Consider the following 20234-nt stretch of genomic DNA (forward strand, 5'->3'; position numbering starts at 1 on the left):
GGGCTTTGCTGCTGGAGGGGGGTTTGAAAGAGACTCCCCAAGAAATGGAATGGGAATGCCTCATAGTTTTGGGGATGCCCGAGAGAGGGGAACAGATGGAAGTGGAGGAGCCAGCATGCCTGCAATTAATAGGATGGCCTCTGGACTTAACTGCAGGACCACTGGGATTGATAAGCTGCCCTCTGGGATGGGGCATGGAATAGACCAAATGGGCACCAGGATGGATTGGACTGTATGGGAGCTTCAGCAACCGGTATGGAAAAGATGAAACAGACCAAGGGGTGGATGGTCCAAGAAAAAAGAGCAATTGATCAAGGGAACCACTGTGACACCAAGGGGTGGATTGTATTGGAATTGCGGAAGATATTACCGAGGAGATAGGGTGTGGTGTCCACAGTGCCCCTTGCTCTAAGTGAATGCAGGATTAAGGCCCAGGTGGTAGCTGGAGGTGTGCTGCACAGCTGCAGCCACTAGAGGCTAAAGGAGATCCCTCAGGATATAAGGAGCACCTGAGATAGAAAGGATGGTGGGTTGTAGGAGGAGTGAATGTGGTGAGGTGACTTGGTTTATGGAATTGGGAAAGACTGGATTGTGATTGGACTTGGCTTTGGACTTTGATTTGGATACCCTGACGGATTGGACTGACCTACCTGGAACCTGACCATTGGACTGGAACTTGGCTTATTGGCAACTCTGATTGGACTGGCTTGCAAGGCCCAGTGGATTGGGATTTGGCAAAACAGCATGTTGAGAATTTTTCCTGGCAAGCCAAGAGAACACTTTGGCTCACTCACAATCGAACAAGTATATTGATAAATACTGGGTAAGTAGATCTGCTTCAGTAAGAACTAATTCTGAACAATGTTACTATGTTACTGAACAAGAAGATCTAGTCTATAATTGTGCCTGTTCTACTACGGAGCCCTAGAAGATTCCTTACTGTGGCCTGAAACGATGCAGTCCAATAGGTGGCACAGCAAAGAGGTCACAACAGAAGAAAGTTTGTTCAGGAACGAGGGTTTGTAATACTAATTAAATTCAAACTTGCCAACTTAAAATAAATGAAGTTGCTTTACTATAAAATATGTCTAGATAGTGCAGAAACATTAAAGTTTAATTCTTCAAATATGTACTCATACAATGTGAATTAGTCTTGTTTATTCTTCAACAGAAGCAACTGGTTGTGTACTCAAAAATTTAAAAAACTCTTTACAGATATAATGAGTCCAATATTCCAAGTGCTGAGTTGTGTGGGGTGCGCTGGCTTAGTACATCAGCTGAAGGCATCAGCCAGTATCACCCAGTTGTCAGGACATTGCAACTTTAAGCCCTAGCTGAACAGATAACACAACCTTTGCCATTGAAACACATTCTGAATGGGATACCAAGTCCTTGAAGCGGGGGTTTACAGAAGTCCAAACTAAACAAAGGTGGGGGGGGGGGAGAGAAGGAGATAGGCCAATCTCTTTTCATACTCTACATTAGTTTTACAACTGAAAAGCAAACTCTTATGGAACATCCCTTCAGCAGAGAGGCTGTCACCAATGACTCTTGTTGATGTGCACAGCACCACTCACTTCAGAAACAGTTTTGAAGGAAAAATAATTCTTCTCCTGTGCCTTGTCCTGCATTAGACCAGGGAACATGTACCAAAAATATGGTTCTATTGTTCAAGCAGGAGCCTGACCGAGAGGTTGGCCAGCTCCAGCACTGGTTGAGGGTCCATGTGCATAAGAGGGTTAACTGGCTAGGCTGACTGCTTGTTCACCAATGTGGGTAGGGGTCAAAGGAACTGCTAACAACATATGTTGCGGGAAAGCTTAGGAGAGAAGGCCCCATAGAGGGTTTTGCTCCAGTGCCTCCAGCAACTGAGTTTAGCAGCTTTCAAAGTCTCGTGTTTATACTGGTCGGTGCGAGAGAGTCAGTTTACACATTATCTGATCTTCCCCTTGGTAGCAGCTCTTCCAAGACCTGGGCAGGTCTTCCATGACCTCACTGTAACCTGCAATAGCACTTCTCTGACAGAGACTTCCAAAGATATACAAGGTCAAAGCCACCAGTATTTGGCAATAAGAACATATGGTCCTGCAATATTAATGCAATATTATTAACAATATTAATAATAATGCAATTTTCTTCCTCTTATTAGGGGTATCCACATGAGAAGTGGTGGAACATCAAACACATAGGGATGGAAAGTCAACAAGGAGAAATGGCTACAATTTTGATGGTATGTTTAGGCTAGCTCCTAGAGCTGGGATCGGCAACCTGTGTTTTTAGAGCCGCATGCGGCTCTTTCAGCCATCTGCTCTGGCTCCTGCAGGCTGGGATTTAAAGGGGCAGGACGGGTGGCTGCTGCTTTCCCCTTGGGCGGAGGGGGAGATTGTTTTGTGCAGGATGGGCTGCTGCTGCTTTCCCCTTGGGGGAAGCGGGAGATTGTTTTGTGCTGCGGGGAAGGGAAAGGGGGGCTTGGCCGCTCCTGCCTGGGAAGATGGTGTGCTGGGCCTTCGCCTGCTTCCGTAATGCGCTGTGCGCCCTCTACATCGTGTATATGGTGAGTGTGGCTGACAGCAGCCAGGCTCCCCTCCTGGCTTCCTGCCACCCTGAGTGTGGCTGGCAAGGGGTGGGGGCGTCAGGCGGGTGGGCTTCCAGTGGGGGGTCGGTGGGGGGCGCAGAGGCAGGAGGGGAAGCCCAGGCAGGGCTGCCTGGGTGGGGGGAGGCAGGGGCAGCTCCCAGGAGAGGGCAGAAGGCGCCTGCTTTCCCCTTGTGGGCATCTCCTGTGCACACAGCTGTGGTGTGGGGCTTGGCACAGTGAGGCAACAGGGATGACCTCACTTTTGTCTTGTAGGGCAATAGGTGAGGCAGAGCAGTGGGAGAGGGGAGGTGTTGACTTTGCAAGGGTGGGTGGGTGGGAAAGAGGGAGGCTGTGGAAGGGCTGCCTGTGTAATTCCATCTTTACCTTGCTTTTCTGGGGTGCCATGGGGAGCAGGAGGTCAGAGATGGGGCTGTGGGAGCCTTAGAAAGGGGTGCTCTTTCAGGAGCAAGAAAGATGGGGGTTGACCTGGGGAAAATGAAGAGTGCTAAATTCAAGGGTGCCGTCTTAGCATGCACCATCCCAGTGTGTGCCCAGGGTGACCAGAGGTCCTCCTTTTCCAGGACATGTCCTATTTTTTAGCCCCATGTCCTGGAAAAGAACTTAAATGTCCTGCTTTTCCCTGTGAGCAGGCAACGCATCCCCTCTTGTAATTAATAAATTATATGTAATACAGTTTTAAATTCAATAATAAGTAATTTTAAATTAGGCACATGAGATCAATAATACAATATATAATAAATATATAATCTATATATTGATTAATATATAATCAATATAGATGAGTGTTTTTAGCTTTTATTTTGTGGTCCTATAATTTTTTTCAATATCCTACATTTTGGGGTGACTTGTCCTCTTTTATTGTTATGACATCTGGTCATCCTGTGTGTGCCTCAGAGTGCCGTCTCAGGGCCCAATCCTATCCAATTTCCCAGTGTCGGTGCAGCCATCCTAATGGGGCATGCACTGCATCTTGTAGTGGGGAGTCAGTCACAGAGGCCTCCTCAAGGTATGGGAACATTTGTGTCCTTACTTCTGGGCTGCATCAGTGCTGGAAAGTTAGATAGGATTGGGCCCTCAGTCAAGATATATCTATCTTGACAATAAGTATATTGTCTGGTTAGCACAGGAAGAGGAGCTTGCAGCAGATCATAAAGGTAAAAAATATATATGCAGTGTTATCTTCATTTTAGATGTCAAAAGAGTTTTGTGGCTCCCAAGGTTTTCTTTTCTCCAGAAAACGGGTCCAAATGGCTCTTTGAATGTTTAAGGTTGCCGACCCCTGTCCTAGAGTGAAGGGCTTGTGAATACAGGACATGAGACTGGTGTAGGCAAAGATTCACTTGTGAAAGGACAATTCACATAATTCTGGAAGACCAAGTGATACATAAAAACTTAAGAGGATGACTATCTAGTTCAGAATCCTGTTTCCCAGAGTGGCCCACCAGGTGTGCCTGGGAAGCTCACACAAAGATGATATCCCTTTCCCATCATTTCTTCCCTGCACCCGGCATTCAGAGGCATGCTGGCTTTGAAACTGGAGGTAGTATATAGCCATGATAGATAGCAGAGACTCTTCCTTTTTAACATGAAAGAAAACGACCGCAGACACCCGCCCATAAGTCGACCCCACAGATGAGGGCAGGTTTTGAGTCAACAATCATAGAATTTTCTATCACCCTCGGATAAGTCGGGAGTTAAACTTAGGGGGGTGTCTGACTATAGTTTTGTCTGATTTTACCCCAGGCCAGATCCTGAAAAATAACCTACCACTAATTGTTACCTAAGAACTGGAGTCTCTAATTTATTTAAAACATAGTAAAAGATCATAACAAACATTTTTATTCTTTTTAAATTCTGGTCTTCACCACCTTTTTGTAAACACTATCAGAGTAAGTGCACTGTAAACTACATACCAGTAAAACAATGGTTCCCAACCTGGTATTCAGGTACTCCCAGGGACACTCAATAGGACCTTTAGGGGTACTTGAAAAGAATGAAATAATGGCAGAAAAAGGCAGGCCATGCTGCAGAATGCCTTGCAAGGCAGGAAAGCTTTGCAAGTACCAGCAAGGCAGGAAGGGAGGTAGCTAGTTGGCTGTGAAAGCCCCACCAATAGCTAGTTTTTGATCATCAATTCATCTATGAACCAGTGACTGAAAACCAGCACAGTAAAAAAGCTGAAACATAATATGGAAAGTGATCAATCATCCAGAATTTCTCAGCACACTTCTGGTACAAAACAGTGCAAAGGCAGAGTCTTCTTCAAACAGATGAAAAGAGAAAATATGTGATGAATACATGAAGTCTGGGCTTTCATATGGAGGAGATGAGGGCTTGCATTATTAATTACAAACATTTTGCTAATATGATGGGTGCAATTTATGGAAATGGGCTGCCAAGGGATATGCCAGTGAAAAAGTTTGGGAACCACTGCAGGAGAACCATGAATCAAATTCACCTTTAAGGTGTCTGGAGTGTTAAGCCAGAAGCTCTACATAAAACATACAACGTATAACACATAACTGAGAGTGTGCAATTCAATTTACAGCAGAAAGATGAGATATTTACAACCCTTTTTAGTCAGAAGCAGACCCACTGCTTTCCATGGGTAATGCAATTCTTAAGTAATGGTGCACCGAATTGTAGCCTGGGAAGGAGGATCCCATCCTGGAGTTTCAAAAAACAGACCTGCTTTGCAAGCATTTGCAAAGCAGAACCAGGCTGCAGCAGAAGGAAGGAGAATAAAAGGTTAACTTTGATTGGAATGTCCCAGGAAAATCACTGCAGCAACTAATGAGGTGCCTGCTTGAGCTGTTCAGAGTTGAAAGGCTCTGCCCTCTGACTGACCAGGAGATAAGTCGAAGTGATAATTGGAACTTGATTACTTGGCAGAGGCCAACTCAAAGAAGCCTGTGCTATTAAGGTGAGGAGAGAGGAAGTAAGAGGTAACTTACCTAGCAGCAATATAAATGGTTCTGTCCATGATCATGAGCAGCTGGATGTCCAATTTATGCCTTTGTGGGGCGTTGTGTCCTGGCTTGTGACCCACAAACACCGGATACTGTTTTGTATCTATGAAAAAGAGGCAATTGAGAAAAAAACAAATTAGAGTAACTCAGTGAAAATATGCTAACACCGGCTAGATGGCTTCTGTAACTACTGCTCTGCTTTTCTCTCCCAGCCTCTAGCTTGTCACAGAAATAGTAAAGCAGCAGATCACATAGCTCATCAAGGTCTTAGCTTCCAGCTGTCATAAAGGAGCCTGTTATATCCTTAGAATAATGAAGAACATGTCTTTCTTTTCTTTTTTTTTAAGAGCAAAAAGCTGCTAGAAGCTCCAGGCGTTTCAAGTACTTAGCATTTACACCTGGCTTTCTTTTCAGTTCTTTCAGTGTTCTAAATAGCTGGATTCTGCCTGCCAAAGATAACCTGTCAGCACAAAGATATTTTATAGGAGTCCAGTAATTAATGCTGTGGACATGTTCTCTGGTGCTCAGAACAAAGGGCTAAAGGCACAAAACTGGCAACTCTACAGGTTGCCTGCATGATTAGGAGCATAACATTCTAATTGCGTCTATTTTTAGGAACAGAGGGATGCAATTAAATGAACTTTAATTTTTTGTCACTGTTTTATCAGCCTGCTGATGGCGAGTACAATGCATCCTCCTTTTTCATTCTGGAAGTATCAGAGAAGGCCTCAAATGCAGAGTGGATTGAAAGAGAAGTAAGAAATTGAAAACTGCTACTTGAATCAATTGTGATATTCTGTATCTTCCCATTTTCAATATATTATTTAATAAAAATAAAACTGTAATTTACTATAGATATTTACACTCTAAAAATATAATCTTTTCTTGGGGGGAGGGAGTCTTTGGATTCTCTATGAATCACATAGCAATTATGATGACCCCTGTTAATACAAGTTGCAAAGTGCAAGATACAAGGTCTTGGCCCAGGTGACGCAACTCAAAAAAGGGAGTACTGAACACTGGCAGTTTATTATTTAATGGATGTTGTTTCTTGCTCTTCCAATTTAGTATTAAAGTAGAGATTCAGAAGCGCAGGAAGCAGCCCATTAAAGGTGTCCTAAAAATAACTGAGGTTATGCATTAAAAAGCTCAATTCATAGTTATGGGGCTAGTGATCCTCTTTACATCATAGAGGAGTGAAAACATGTCCCTTCCCTCAGCCACATAAGTAATCCAGGACATGATAGGAATGCTTCATGCAGAGACCAGCTTGGAGACCTTTAATTCCCACCCACTCTATTTTGAATGGGAAGAATCACACAAATAGAGTCAACATGTGGAGTATCTGCTTTGCACCAGATAACAGATATGTGATGAAGGGGATGGGTACATTTTCACTTCTCCTTCATGCAAAAGCAGATCTCTGACCCAGGAAGTATATGAACACCAGATACACCATGCCAGAGAAAAAGGAATCAACTAGCAGACAACCAGGTGGTTCAAGACAATGAGTTGAGTTACACAGTAAAGTTGAGTAAAGTTCTTTATAGGATGACCAGACAATGTGACCTGGGAAAAATTCCTTCTCTGACTCTAATTGGCAAATAGACATAATTGTGCAAATAGAACTTTCCAGTTATATCACCAAAGGAAAATTCTCTTACACCCTAATTCGAAACTCATTTATCAGGAAAGTTTTAATAATGGGATTGTTGGTGCCTAGGATGAAAAGGTCAGCATTTTGGCTTAGTTGCGTAGCACATATTGTCATCCATGGACCAATCCAGCGTACATAGCTAATCTACTTTTGAGAAACAATGTGAAGATGCACTTGCTATATCCTAACTGCATGCTCAAATTTATAATGTTCAATGATAAGTGTGGCAACAAGGGCTGTTATATACATATCACCGCTCAATTTGAGACTTCACTATGGCTTCCAACTTAGGTCTTGTTGGGTTTCTACAGGACACCCCTCACTAGCATTCAGATATCAAAAAGTTAGATCATTCAGCTGTAAGATAAGTGGTAACAAGTATAACTCTAGATGGCAGAATGATTTCACGTGCAAGTGTTGTAGCTTTACCTTGCTGTAGCTGGACACACGTGCCTAGAATAATATATGCATGACTCTATAATTCTCGCTTTCCGTGGCTTTAGAATACAATTGTTTCTTCATAACTGACTGAATGCAAGGCATTTATACACACACAGATGGAGGCTATCCCTGCTAGTTTTCCTAGCCTGTTTATGCTGATTTGCACTGGGGCACTTAAAGCCTCAGTGCCGTTTGCCCAGCTTCCTCCGATGGGCTCGGGGCAGAGGCAGGAAAACTGAGACTGTTGAATCCGTTGGGGTGTGACATGGCTGTCACTGAGGCCAGAAAGGTCTCCCCAGCCTCAGTCCAAGCCTTTTCAGCAAGTTGCGAGCTGCTCCTGTGGTCTGCTCTGCCTGCAAGGCCTTCATGCCTCTCAGGCTTCTGGGCTTTCCTTTCAAGTGCTTTGCTCTTGGGTTAGTTGGTCACCATTTCTTTCCTTTCCTCTGGAGCTGAGAGGAGGACGTCTGAGGGCTGCTGAGCTTTCTCACTCCTGTCTTTAGCTGCCTGTTTCTCCTCCCTCCCCACTTCTTTTTTAATTACTGGCTTGTGTTTTCGCCTATTTGGCCTTTACTGCTCCTGCCTTTAACAGGCAGCCCTGATCACAGGCTGGTTCATGTGCTGGGAACCTTCCCACTAGCCTCTAACCCCTTTTGGTCCACCAGCCCTAACCCCTTTTGTTGGCTTATGCTTGTTTAGGTGGGGTTTCTGAACCCCCTTTTTGTTTTTCAGTTCACTACTGGTCTCCTCAGAAGAGAGCAGCGGCCTTGAACTTCTGCACCCAGCTCGGTTTTGAAGACATGGCAAGGGTGTGGTAGGCTACCAAGAGGGTTATTCTCTGGGGCCAGCTGCTCCCATTGCTGAGAGAATAATTGGACATCAAGCCACCTTCTCAGGTAACTGTAGTGCATCTGGGTGAGAATGACTTGTGCCAGAGGACATCATTGTCCTTCAGGTAGCAAGTCCATAGGGATCTCACCCTGATTCAGAACTGGTTGCCGGGGATAGTAACTGTCTGATCGGACATGCTTCCCTGGAAGGTTTGGCGGAGTTGTCAACCCGCCTTGCGGCTGACATCTCCCTGCAGAAGATTAATGCATATCTGAGGCGGGTTGTGTCTCACCTCGGCGGGACTTTTATTTCTCACCCAGTATTATGTTCTCCTCACTGTTGCTGTTCAGAGGTGATGGAGTATTTTTGTTCATGGCTGGGGCTGATATATTTTTCTTTTGACCTGCAGCAGGGTCTATGGAGCCTTTTCAGCTTTTGTGGGGTGGTGGGATTTAAGCGCTAGGCTAACCCCCCTGTGTGGCAAGTGGCATGCTGGCTGGGTAGCCAGGAATGGAGGTGGTGTGCATGCTGAGGTAAGCAAAGTCAGGGGGTGAGCCAGGACTGCTTTGACAACACTTGTCCAGGTTGGTGAGGCTGGCTGGCGAGCCCCCTGGATGGTTAACCAAGGGCCGGTTTATGGCTTAGACTGTGCGGGTCAGCTGTCTCGACCCCTTAGGGTTGCCTGGGATAGGCTAACCCTGTCTCTGACAGGATGATGCCTGGAGTCAGGATGTCACGTCCATGGGGTCTTGGGGGAGGTAGTGCCGTTGTCCCCCAAGCTCTTAGTGGCCAGCACGCTTTGGGTTTTTTTACTAGCGTAATTTTTCCCTGCTGCAGGTTATTTTTATTAATTCAATAAATTACAATCATCCCAAGCTTCTGTCTCGTGTCCTTCTTGAGGAGTGCCTGGGTAACAAAACAACTTAGTTTTATGATCTAGTGTTTGTCATCACATTTTGGATAGTTCACCAAGCTTGGTGAAATATTACAAACCACTGAGCACTCAGGAACTCTCAAGGAGCTTCAGTTCATTGCAGTAGGTGGGAAAAGGAAGTTTTACATGAAGCACCTTATACCTGTCATTGTACAGCCAGTTATTGTGAAAGTTCTCCTCATCAATGCATCTGCTTGATGAACAGCAGAATGTTGTACTAACTTTCTTCCCAGGCAGACTGCCACTTATAATTGCCTTTTAAAACTGAATAGGGAACTATTTGTTTTATCAAGTGCTGTTTTACACTACAGCTGTAAAGGTAGAGGAGTGTATGCGTGTGCTATTCTTAAACACACACACACACAAATATAAATTCCAATTTGGGTAGATGTACCCAATTACCCCTGCTAGTTGGGCAAAGAGGTGCCTTAAAAGTGGTGTCCTCTTATTTTCAGCACGGGACAGTAACTGACCCTTTTGACTCCAGCAATGCATCTTTTCTAGTGGCTGTTGCCTCTTTTCCATCTTTTTTTTGGACTTTGACCCCTTTGGGGACCAGGAGCCATTTCTTGATTTGTTTTGCTGTGTAATTGCTTTGTGAAATACATTTGTTGAAAGGTAGTATATAAATAATAATATTCTAATATTCTCATGTAATCATTTAAGTGCTGAACAGTACATTCCCTGTGGAATCTTATCAGAGATTTATCTAACAGAATGCCTAATTTTTCTTATTAAAGACTGTCTAGCTCTTTTTGGAACTCATGGAAGAAAGTTTGAAGTGATGAAAAAGAGAAGTTTACTTCACAATACTTGGCTGAGAAAAAGAGTGACAAATTTTGGAGAATACCAGCTTAAAGAGGACCATGGATTATTAAAGATAGGAAGCAAATAATCTTTTGCCTTTCATAGATCATGATAAAAAAAAAAAACAACAGGTTTTACTTATTGCTCTGAAATCAAGGGATATGCTGGCATGGAGCTGAAGGAAGAATAGTTTGGATGTTCTGAGGAGACACAGTAGGGAAAAAAGTGCAGTTTTTGGATCACAGAAACATGCCAATTTAAATCTCACTGACCAAGAAGTCATGACTGGCAACTTTCAAAAAACAGGCATGGGTGGGAAGAAAAACAGAGTGCAATTCACTGCCTTTCATACTCACAGTTGCCATGCGAAATACTGATTGGCTCAGGATCTTCTGGGAAATCAGCCCCAGCAAAGTGTAGCAGTGTGAAATATAGCAGCAAGGCTTCTGACCTCATAGTAGTTCAGCTGGGAGACTATTTCTTCACTTCACCCTGTGAAAGACAAACGAGGGCATAAGCGCTTTCCATCAATTCATATTTAGCCACTGCAAACAAAAATAGGCCACAAATAGCGAACAAGTAACAAAGGGTACTCTTCTGCCCTTCAGACATTCACAATAAAATAACAAACCACCCTGGCAGCAAGGCTCAATGGGCTCTAACGTATATCGGCAACAACATCTTGTTCCAAATAGACCTGATGATGATGAAACCTTCCAGTAAATTCTTCGCTCGCCATTCTCTGCTGTTACTTTTTACCCTGATCTAGAAGCTTTTCGAGAAGGGCCAAACTGCACATGACACTTTAATTTCATGATTTCCATTTTTAGAAAGAAGCCATAGTGACTGGGCTGGGTTGGGGCACTGGAGTGATGCAAGAGACATCGACTGATTAATCCTCCCCACCACTACCAAAGCCCTGCTCCAAATCACTTCTGGAAGATGCTATTAGCTATGGAGGGAAAAACTTATGGGTGCAGTGTTTATGCCTGTAAGTGTTCCCTTCTGAGTCTAATATCACCTTTAGCAGGTACTTTGGAATGGTGCTGTGGAGCAGGAGAAAAAGGTTAGCCTTCCCTTCCCCATGCCACTGGTCCAAATTGTGCCTCTGGTGCTCCTATGACTGCTTCTTTGGGGGTGTGTGTTTCAGGTTCCAGTTATGGAACTCCCATGCTGCATCTATTTTGGACCCAACTAGATCCAAACTACACATTATGCAAAGTGAGCCAGTAAGTTAAGGAGATAGATTCTGGACTGCTCCTTTTCTGGACTCTTCCACTGAAGGTGGGAAGTCGTACTTTTTAATTCTCCAGCTTGCAAAAAAAAAAAAAGAAAAAAAAAGATCATGCACATAGTAAACTAGCAAGTCACAGAGAGTTCTGCACTAAAACATTCCTCCAGTGTGATCATTTTAAGATATGCAAGGTTTTGTATTTTTTTTTTTTATAAATAAGAGTTCAAATATATGATGCCACACCTACGAGGTGAAGCAGTCCAGAATTTTATCACCTTGCTGTGCATGACATGAACATCAGGTCTTAGCAATCACTGAGGTGTTAAATCTTATTGCTTTTAATTATGGTACAAACATCCTCAGAAATCACAGTTGATAAGATATAAATATTTTAAAAATAAATAAAACAATTTAAAAATTTCTGTGAGAACTACAGAGCTCCTACTAGGGGGAGGTATGCATAGGTAGCTTACAGGGGCATGTACATCCTGTAGGTTGACCAATCACACATCCCCACCCTAGCATGCAGCTCATGCTATGCAACTGCATGCTATAATGCAAGGGAGGAGGGATAGGATTGGGCAATAGGAAGTCTATTGCCTTCAGTCTCAACATGGCAGGATATAAACAAATAGCTTTGCCTTCTCTTCTACATACTCATTTTTGGGGAGAATTCTTGTTCAATGAATGAGTAGTTAATTGTGTGGGCCCCTGTGTGAAGCACTATAGCTCAGACTCAAGTTGGCTGTCTAAGTGAGAATGACCAAAAACAATCTATAGTTTATATAAGATTTTGGAAAATACTCTATCCACCAGTTTGGGAGGTAGGTGGAAGTTTACATAATTACACGGTGGCTTCGGTCATGAATTAAAGTCACTCTACATTATTTAGGTTTAACAAGGGATTAAGGGACCTTCCAAAAGACTGATTCATACTTGGTAGAGTTATAAATCAAGCACAGCAACATGGGAGGGAAGGAGGGGGACTGATGGAGCACAGTGAATGTATCATGAGACTGCAGACCCATAAATTTAAATACCATAAAAACCAGTGCTTCAAATTGCAGTAAAATAAGGGTGAATGAAACTGCTTAAAATGCAGAATCTTCACTCCCATCTCCACCTGCTGCATTCCAGGGATGTGTTCTTTTATTCCCCATCTAAAGAAGTCAAGTGTTTTAAAAAAAAATAAGAAGCAAGCGACTTTTCACTCAGTGAAAGGAAACTGCACAATACAGCAAAAATAAATCCCAGGCAAATTTCACGGAGGTGCTGATCTGCAGGATAACTCAGTGGTTAAAAAGTGGGGATTTCTTTTCATCCCTTCCAGAGTTTCAGACCTTTGATGCAGCCTGCCAAAGATTACATTTTTGAACAAAGCTATTTTACTGTAGTCCTGCCTATCAATCCAGATTTATGCACAGAGAGTCAAAACTTTGTAACCAAGATAGCTTTTGAAAGTCCATTTGGCAAACAAAGTGCTAACTTGCTCTTTTTGAAGCATCATTTAATATTAGATACCTATGTATTAGATACATTATGTATCTTTTCCTCATGCCAAATCTAAGAATTAACAACCCTGAGTATTTTATTTCAACATGGAATTTCACAAGCGCAGCTGATTCTCAATAATTTATCCTGTTGGAAACACCGCAGTAATTAATTTTAGAATTCAGATATATACTTTTGTAATAAATCTTTATATTCTTACTACTACAAAACAGTAATTCAGAAGGTGAGATAGATTGCTTGGGGAGTGCCTTTGTAATCTTTTAGAACATTGGCATCCTTCAGTCTCGAAAGACTATGGTATCGCGCTCTGAATGGTGGTTCTGGAACAGCGTCTAGTGTGGCTGAAAAGGCCAATCCGGGAGTGACAATCCCTTCCACACTGGGAGCAAGTGCAGTCTGTCCCTGGTCTGTCTCCCTGGCTATGGGCCTTCCTTCTTTGCCTCTTTGCCTCAGTCTGTTGGGCAAGTGTCTCCTCAAACTGGGAGAGGCAATGCTGCACAGCCTGCCTCCAAGCGGGACACTCAGAGGCCAAGGTTTTCCACCTGTTGAGGTCCATTCCCAAGGCCTTCAGATCCCTCTTGCAGATATCCTTGTATCACAGCTGTGGTCTACCTGTAGGGTGCTTTCCCTGCACGAGTTCTCCATAGAGGAGATCCTTTGGGATCTGGCCATCACCCATTCTCACGACATGAGCGAGCCAACGCACAAAGCAAGGCTGGCCTTTACTTTGCTGCTGCTGCATCACAGATGTGAAACAGCAAGCAGTGGAGGAAGCCCTCGTCCCACAGCTCACACGAGTTGACAGCAGTTGCGTCGGGCCAGTGTGGGCTCCAACAAATCAAGAGCCAAATGGTTCTCCGGAGGGCCAGAGGCTCATTACTTAGTGATTAGTAATACTAATAGTAATTAATACAACGGCGTAATAGCCAGAGGCTCATTGGAGACTGGGGGCTTCCTGAGGGCTGCATTGAAAGGCCTCGAGGGCCGCATGTGGCCCCAGGGCCGGGGTTTGGGCACCCCTGATCTATAGCACTAAAAAAGAAATCAGAGAGACGTCATATTACTTAGTGAACTTTTAACCCACCTTTCTGCCAAATAGGTACCCAAAGCAGCATAAAGGAACAGAATGAGACCTAGAATATCTGAAGAAAAATGTTTTCTGTTTTATGCTGTTTTGGTTGGTGAATTATTATACCTTCTTCATGTAAGCAGATCACTTACAGGAAACTTAACTGGCTGCAATAACCTATGCCTCTTAGCTTCACCTTTCCTGCATCAGACAAGACTACAGTATGTTGAATTCTGTCAAATATTTTTAATTTTAAGTAATTAACAACCCAATTCTATTCATTACTCCCAGGCCGCTGAAGCACCAGCACCAAAATGGCAATTGCTGCATCCTCTGGTTGTGGTGGTGGGTTTCCAGGAGGTCTCCTCTGGGTGATGAAACATACAGTATGTCTATTTGGATTTGTGCTACCTAAATAACTGACACAGGTTCACATGAACCTGCGAAATAGATCAGGTTCAGGAAGGGGGGAGGGGCTAAATAGTGAACGAAACAGGATGATCTCCAGGATCAGCTCTTGGAGATTACCTATTTTTCACCTGAAACTGCAGGTCTAAAGACCTGGTAACGAGTGCTAGGAGAGGCACTGTTATCCTGGCGGCATTAAAGTATCTGGAAAGTTTAGAGCTCGGCCAGAGAGCTTTCTTTTCAGGACTTTGCCAGTAAGGCAGCAAGGGAGGCAGTGCGGAAAACCATCCGCAACAAGCTGCTGAACCCCTGTGGAGATACCATCTGATGAAAAGAAGATATTTGGAAGAACTAAGTAAGTGCTGCTTATGTTATGCAAATTCCGGCTATAAAGGAGTGATGTAACTCAAAGCTTTGGAAGATAAAGGGAGAATCTCTTTAAACCTCTATAAACCTCCTGCTTTGGGAAGGAGGTCTGAGGCCCGAAAATAATATCAGAAGGTCGCCAGTTCGAGGACACCGGCAGCTCCCTGAACAGCTGAGAATGGCGAGACCTTGAAGCAGCTGACAAAGCCCAGCTGAGTGATTCCACCTGCTCTTGGTGTGAGTAAGAAGCGTCTTGGTTGCCCTCCATGTGAGAGATGGAGCTGCTTGTCAGCCTGCGCGGGAGAACTGGAGGCCAGAAGTGAGACCAAACCAAGAAGATCCATTCTGAAATGTTGTTGGTTCTTGAAAGAGAGAACCTCTATAATTGTAAAAATCCCCTTGAGGGATTTAGAAATGCCTGCCTATGTAAACTGCCTTGAATAAAGTCAGAGGAGTAATCTGATGACCAGAAAGGCAGTATATAAATACGTTGTTGTTGTTGTTCATAATAATAATAATATTATGAAGAAGAAGAAGAAGAAAGAGGGGGAGGACTCCTTCACTTTACTGCGGAGAAGATCATTGAGCACTTGGTATTATATGGCACATGTTTTCATCAATATATATTTATAAATGTGTAACCCTGAACTGGATATAATTTCTTTTTATTAGATTTTGGTTTTTGGACTATTTTGGATCCTTCATTGTGGCAGGATTTTGTGAAATATGGATTGGTGAATAGTCTTTGTTGTGTCTATTAATAGAGATGAAGAAATTCTTCAAATTCCATAGGAAAAAACAAAAACAAAAGGAAACTTTATAGTAAAAAGAGAGTTGACATCTAGTGGATTAAAAAAAAATTGCAAGGAGAAATGATGAAGGAGAAATGCCAGAAGATGAATGGCAGATCCTGATCCAGAGACAGTTGGAGAATATGCTTGTGATGAGCAGAAATCAGGTGATTCAAATTCTACAAATACAAATTAGCGTGGAAACTTTAAATCAACAAGTATCTAAACTGTGTGAATTGGAAGTAACACCGGAGAAAACTAATGATCAACAATTTGAGTTACTAACTGATGGGGTAAATTGGAAGAATTCAAAAAGTATCGGATTGGAATGGAGAAGAGATACCATGAAAAATAGATTTGAAGGGACTAATCAAGAAATTGGTCAAAAGATGGAGAGAATGTATCAGGAACTGGAGTTGTTGGGTGGAGTAAGAAGAGGATGGATTTTCAAGAAGCAATTGTTGAGAGATGTTGATATGAAGTTTATTAGGAAAAGAAAAAGAAAAGAAAAAATTTAGAGATAAGCAAGATATGAATAGATATTCAAGATAATGACATGATTTGGTAGTTGTGTAATATTTGATTTGATAGAAGAGAAAATATGTTAGTATTTTATAGGTTAGTTCTGGTGAATTAGATTTAGATGAATTTTGATGAATTAGTTTTGATGAATTAGATTTAAATTTGTTTGATATTGTTTTGGAATTTATAGATGGGGAAATGATATGAAGGTAGAAAGTCAAGTTTAGAAAGTAATGGATATGTAATATATGAGTGGTTTGGTAGATTTGTTTATAATTAGATCTATGATAAGTATTTAGTAGTAATTTGTATTAGAATAAGTTATATTAATAAAAGAGTTTAAGATTTTATTGAAAGAAGGAACATAAAGAATGATGGGAAAAGAAGGGGAGAGATAATTATGATGATGGAAATGATGAAAGTATAGAGAATATGACAGGGTTTTTAGAGATGAATATGTATTTTTTGTGGTTTTTTTCCTTTTTATAATTGTTCTTTTTTTGATTATATTAAGAGATATAAGAAATTATTGGTAGAACAAATTAGTAATTAATTGGTATATGATATCCTACAACCTCAATGTTGTGGTGTGTGCATGTGTTTGTTTATGTGTTTATGGAAAAGCAAAAATAAAAATTAGAAAAAAAAAATAGATCAGGTTCAGGAAGGAGGACAGGATATTGGCAACACTGGTGGCACCGATCCCGCCCTCTCCCAGGCCCAATCCACTCATCCCCTGTCTCTGCCCTCCCCCACTGCTGTGGTTTTTGAAATTATTACTATTATCAGCAGCTTTCCAATTACAAACATTACTAAGCAGAACTCTCTCATGAGTGAAGTTGAGGGGATGTCACTTAAGAAAGTGAGCTGTGAAAGAAATGTGTAGAAGAAGTTTCAGCAGGTGCAGCTTGTTGTCTGTGAGATGACAAGCTGCACCTGCTGAAATTCCCTCCTCCACACAACTGTTTTAAGTTGAAAGGTTGGCCATCCCTGTTCTACAGAGTAGGCATCCAGGAGCCCTAAGGTTGAAAAAATGGCCATCCCTGTTCTAAAGAGTTGAGGGTGACACTGATACCTATGAAGTGCTTTGCACACTAAGAAAGCACTAAGAAATTCTACTCCTTCCTGCCTCTCAGAAGGAGAGCCACAGCAGGTGCCACCCCATCACCCCCCTGGCATTAAAAAAAAATCTGATCTGTTCCAACTACCAATTGTTCAGATGCTCTCTATAAGAAGATAGCAGCATGTGTCATCAGCCAGAGGACTAAAGGGCTGCTGTGATTGCATGCATGTATTTCCTGTATTGCTGAAATCCGCTCTAAGGATCATTCTATCCAAAGGGGAGAGATAGTCTAAAGCAGGGATGCCCAAATCCCCCCGGCCCTGGGGCCACTTGTGGCCCTCGAAGACTCCAATCCGGCCTTCAGGGAGCCCCCAGTCTCCAATGACCCTCTGGAGACTTGCTGGAGCCTGTGTTGGCCTGATGCAACTGCTCTCAGAATGACGGCCAACTGTTTGACATCTCACGTGAGCTGTGGGACAAGGGCTCCCTCCACTGCTTGCAGTTTCACATCTGTGATGTACTCGTAGCAGCAGCAGCAGCAAAGGAAAGGCTGGCCTTGATTTGTGCGAGGCCTTTTATAGGCCTTGAGTTATTGCATGACCTTCATTCATTCATATAAGTTCCATCACTAATATATTCATTTATGTAAATCTATTCAAATTTTAAATGTAAATTAATTCTCTTTTTTCCTCGGCCCCTGACAGTGTCAGAGAGATGATGTGGCCCTCCTGCCCTGGTCTAAAGCAATGAATAAACAAATACTTACAAAGATGGATTTTGAAATGTCTACCAATGCACAGTGGGGGGATCTCTTACCACCTGACTGGGATTACACCAGTGATTTTCAGCCTTTTTTTAAATCTCATGGCACACTGACAAGGTACTAAAATGGTCAAGGCACACCATCAGTTTTTTTGGAATTTACAAAGCACTGTGCAGTCAATGAGGGGTTCACATCCCCCAATGGTCCTATTGATGAATGACCCTCTCCCAAATTCCCGCAGCACATCGGTGTGCCACGGCACAGTGGTTGAAAATGGCTGGATTACACTATACCTTACAATTCTATTTAAAAGTAATTGTAATTGCCCTATATAAGACAGCCCAAAGAATAACAAGTAACAGCTTGAGCTCAGGGTATTTTCAAGGTTTTGCATTCAACAACTTGAAACATAAAAGGAACACAAAAGTTGATTGTTGCAGTTTGGTATATGTGTTGGAATAGGCTTTGCTATTTTTTTTTTTTTTTTAGATTTATGTTTCCACTTGATATCAGCAATTTTTTTAAAAAAATCTCAACCTATTCTCCACAAGTATACTTCAAGGCAACAAAACTAAGTAGGCTCCTTTTGTGTATCGACTAATTTAACTTCACTCCTTTCTTCCAACCCCAGTTATTTTGGACAAATGCAAAGTGATTCTGGAAATAACAGCAGAAGAATGGCAGTTTATCCACCAGGAAAGTACCAAGTAATTTAGGTTTTTCATTGTAAACTGTTCTCATCCACAGGATCAGGCAGATCAGTCAAACTTAACCAGGTTCATAGTGAGGTAAGAAGGCAGAAGAATAGGTGCTTTATGTGGCTTTCTGCCATCACATCATCAGCTACCTAACTGTGTACATTATATGAGAGAAAATGTTAAGAGAGTGTTAATAAATCTTGGCCTCTCCACTTTAGAGCTTTCAAATCTTTGGGTGTGTGTGTGTACTTTTTTCGCCAGTTGTAAGCTATACATTATCCTCTCTTTGCCCAGTTTTCGATACTGTTCTGTGCAAACATGTCAAAAAGGCAGCCATCAACAGAAGTGATTACGTATATTACAAAGCTTTATCTAAGTGCAGTTGAATTAATGTGGCGGCAAATCCAGGTTTACCACCGAGCGTAAACTCTTTCTGCAGCCACAACCAATCCCAGCTTTCTGATGAGTGGAGCAGTATGGTAAACATGCTTTCAAATACACTTATTTCATTCACATTGTTTGATATATACCGAAGACATTTTTATGTATAAACCTAAAACTAGAAAAGAGAAAGCAGCCCTAACAAGCACTTTCTCCTTTACGCAAGAGTAGCGTGGCTAGAGGGGGCCATTCTGGGCAGCAACAGCAACACAGAATAGACACTGTCTGGTTTGGCAAACTCCTGCATGGTGCCATTGCTGCCTGGAGTGGCTCTGACAGCAGCCGCTTATGTGGCACATTATGGCGCCTGTAGTATTTACCATTCCCCCCAGTTATACTACTGGTAAGGAACTCAAGGAAGGCAGAAAGCCCATTCAAAATACACTGAATGGCTCCCCTCTATCCCATAGGGGAAGAGAATGACTGAACATGCCCCCCCCATCCCCAGCATACTGTTAAACCAGCACTTAACTGTGCAGGGAGTGTCTCATCCAAGCTGCCTGCAATGTGTTCAGACGTTACCTTAAAAAGATATTTGAACCACACACAGAGGGGCTGTTTGGATGGACTGTCAGTGTGTGTGGTGTGTCAGGTATTGAGGGATGGTGTGCATGGCCAAGCTTCTTCCCCACATAGTGGCAGCGTCCGTCTGGAATATCCCTTGAACCGGTCTGAACACAAACAGATCCAAGTTTTCATAGTTTACCACCCGACTTTGGTTTGGGTCCTTTTGGCTATACCCAGGCCTACTTGAAGTAGAGGTGGTTCTAGTCAAGCTAACTTGGTTGGCACACTTGTACAGTGAGTTCAGGAGAGCTGTGTTCATGACAGAGCTCTGCTATCACTGTACTGCTACCCTATATAACTCACACTTTAAATCACTGTTTCACTACTGAGAGCCTGTGTGCTGTAGTGCTGGACTAGGACTTAGGAGACCTAACTCCAATCTCAGTCAATTTATAAACCATAAAGCTCCCCCATAAGCTCCCTCCCAATAACACCCCCCATAAAGCAGGGCACTTTTTCAGTCAAAACTACTCTGTTATAAAGATAAAGGATGGGGATTGAGAGGGTGAAAATGCCAGCCTGAGCTCCTTGGAGGAAGCAGAGGCTATAAATAAAATGTTACAATCAC

The 20234-nt window shown here is 42.7% G+C and overlaps 1 protein-coding gene across 4 annotated transcripts in view; it reads right to left on the minus strand.

Annotated features, from left to right (window-relative positions):
- Positions 1-20234, minus strand: part of SEMA6A (semaphorin 6A) — a 208439-nt gene that overhangs the window by 92232 nt on the left and 95973 nt on the right. For all 4 annotated transcript variants that reach the window (XM_066613228.1, XM_066613226.1, XM_066613227.1 and 1 more), the window contains exons 2-3: positions 10589-10724; positions 5551-5668 (exon numbers count right to left, since the gene is read on the minus strand). In XM_066613228.1, coding sequence (XP_066469325.1) covers positions 5551-5668; positions 10589-10688 — 218 coding nt within the window. In that variant the 5' untranslated portion in view covers positions 10689-10724. The remainder of the gene's footprint in view (positions 1-5550; positions 5669-10588; positions 10725-20234) is intronic.

This window comes from Tiliqua scincoides, chromosome 2 (assembly GCF_035046505.1).
Source record: "Tiliqua scincoides isolate rTilSci1 chromosome 2, rTilSci1.hap2, whole genome shotgun sequence".
NCBI classification, from domain to species: domain Eukaryota; kingdom Metazoa; phylum Chordata; class Lepidosauria; order Squamata; family Scincidae; genus Tiliqua; species Tiliqua scincoides.